The 1,327-nt window shown below is 34.7% G+C and overlaps 1 protein-coding gene across 1 annotated transcript in view; it reads left to right on the top strand.

The window, feature by feature from the left end:
- TC2N (tandem C2 domains, nuclear) overlaps window positions 1-1,327 on the top strand; it is a 31,000-nt gene that overhangs the window by 18,743 nt on the left and 10,930 nt on the right. Inside the window, exon 6 of the mRNA XM_019642292.1 lies at window positions 547-590. Within this exon, the coding sequence (XP_019497837.1) occupies window positions 547-590 (44 nt within the window). The remainder of the gene's footprint in view (window positions 1-546; window positions 591-1,327) is intronic.

Below are 1,327 nucleotides of genomic sequence, written 5' to 3'. Positions count from 1 at the left end.
TTTATTAAAATTAGGAAAAATCTTACAAGTACTCTAGAACATAAAACTTTCTGGAAATTATTTTAATAACAGTACACATCAAAACCTTAAAATATTTATACTTTTTAACATAGTTATTCTACTTGGAATCTCTTCCATAGAAATAATGATTTTATATATGTGTGTGTTTGTGTGTGTGTGTATGTGAAGTATATTTGGCAGTTTGTTCATAATGGAAAAGTTGGAAACAGTCTAAATGTCTAACTGTCTCACATAGGGGAGTGATTGAGAAAACTCATGGAATGCCATGTGTATTAGTTTCCTAGGGTTTTTGTAACTAAGTACCACAAACTGGATGGCTTACAACAACAGAAATCTATCTCTTACAGTTTTGGGGGAAGTCTAAAATCAAGATGTCAGCAGTGTTGGCGCCTTCTCTGAGGCAGAGCCTGTTCCATGCTCCTTTCCTAGCTTCTGGCGGTGGCCGGCCATCCTTGACATCCCTTTGCTTCACTCTAACTCAGCTTCCGTCTATGACGTTCTTCCTGTCTGTGTTTGTCTTCACAGGCCATTTTCTTATAAGGATGCCAGTTGTTGGACTAGGGGTCTCTGTACTCCAATATGATCTCATCTTAACTTCACTAATTTCCAAATAAGGTCACATTCTGAGTTACCCGGGGTTAGGACTTCAACTGTCTCAATTCAAGCCATAACACCATATGATAGAATAGTAAGCAGCTATGAAAAAACATTTAGGAAGAGTTTTTAAGGACATGGGAAAATGTTCTTAATAAGCGAAAAGGCGAAAGTCAAATTGGTGTGTGTGTGTGTGTGTGTGTGTGTGTGTGTGTGTGTGTGTGTATCTATGTCACTTTATGAAAATATGCATTATAGAAAGTCTAGATGGAAATAAGTGTTAACTTTGGTTATACTCCTGACACTCACAGATGAATACTTCCTGCATTAAACAATTTCACTTTTTGCTTTTCAACTAAAACTAAGTTAATTTAGGAAAAGATAGGAAAAAACTTGCATGGAATATTACTTTTAAAATGTGTTATTTATCAAGTTGTTTGCAAGACCCTTATTGTGGCAAAATGTGAAATAAACCAGCATACTTGCTTCATTTGTAAGCTCATTGAATTTGAATTTAAAAATTAAACATTTTATGTATACCATATTATTGGTGTGATTCTATGGCTTGAGACTGGAAGAAAAAGAAAGCTTAAGTGGTTGGGAGGCTCTCAAAAACACAATTCTGACTACACAGATATAAACAATTGCAATAGAAGAAAAAATATCTAAAATATTAATGTTAGTTGCCCAGATATCTTGCCTTTTCAAAAGT

The sequence above is a fragment of the Hipposideros armiger genome, unplaced genomic scaffold, assembly GCF_001890085.2.
Source record: "Hipposideros armiger isolate ML-2016 unplaced genomic scaffold, ASM189008v1 scaffold_67, whole genome shotgun sequence".
In the NCBI taxonomy this organism is placed as follows: Eukaryota; Metazoa; Chordata; class Mammalia; order Chiroptera; family Hipposideridae; genus Hipposideros; species Hipposideros armiger.
This window is presented reverse-complemented; position numbering and strand designations above follow the sequence as displayed.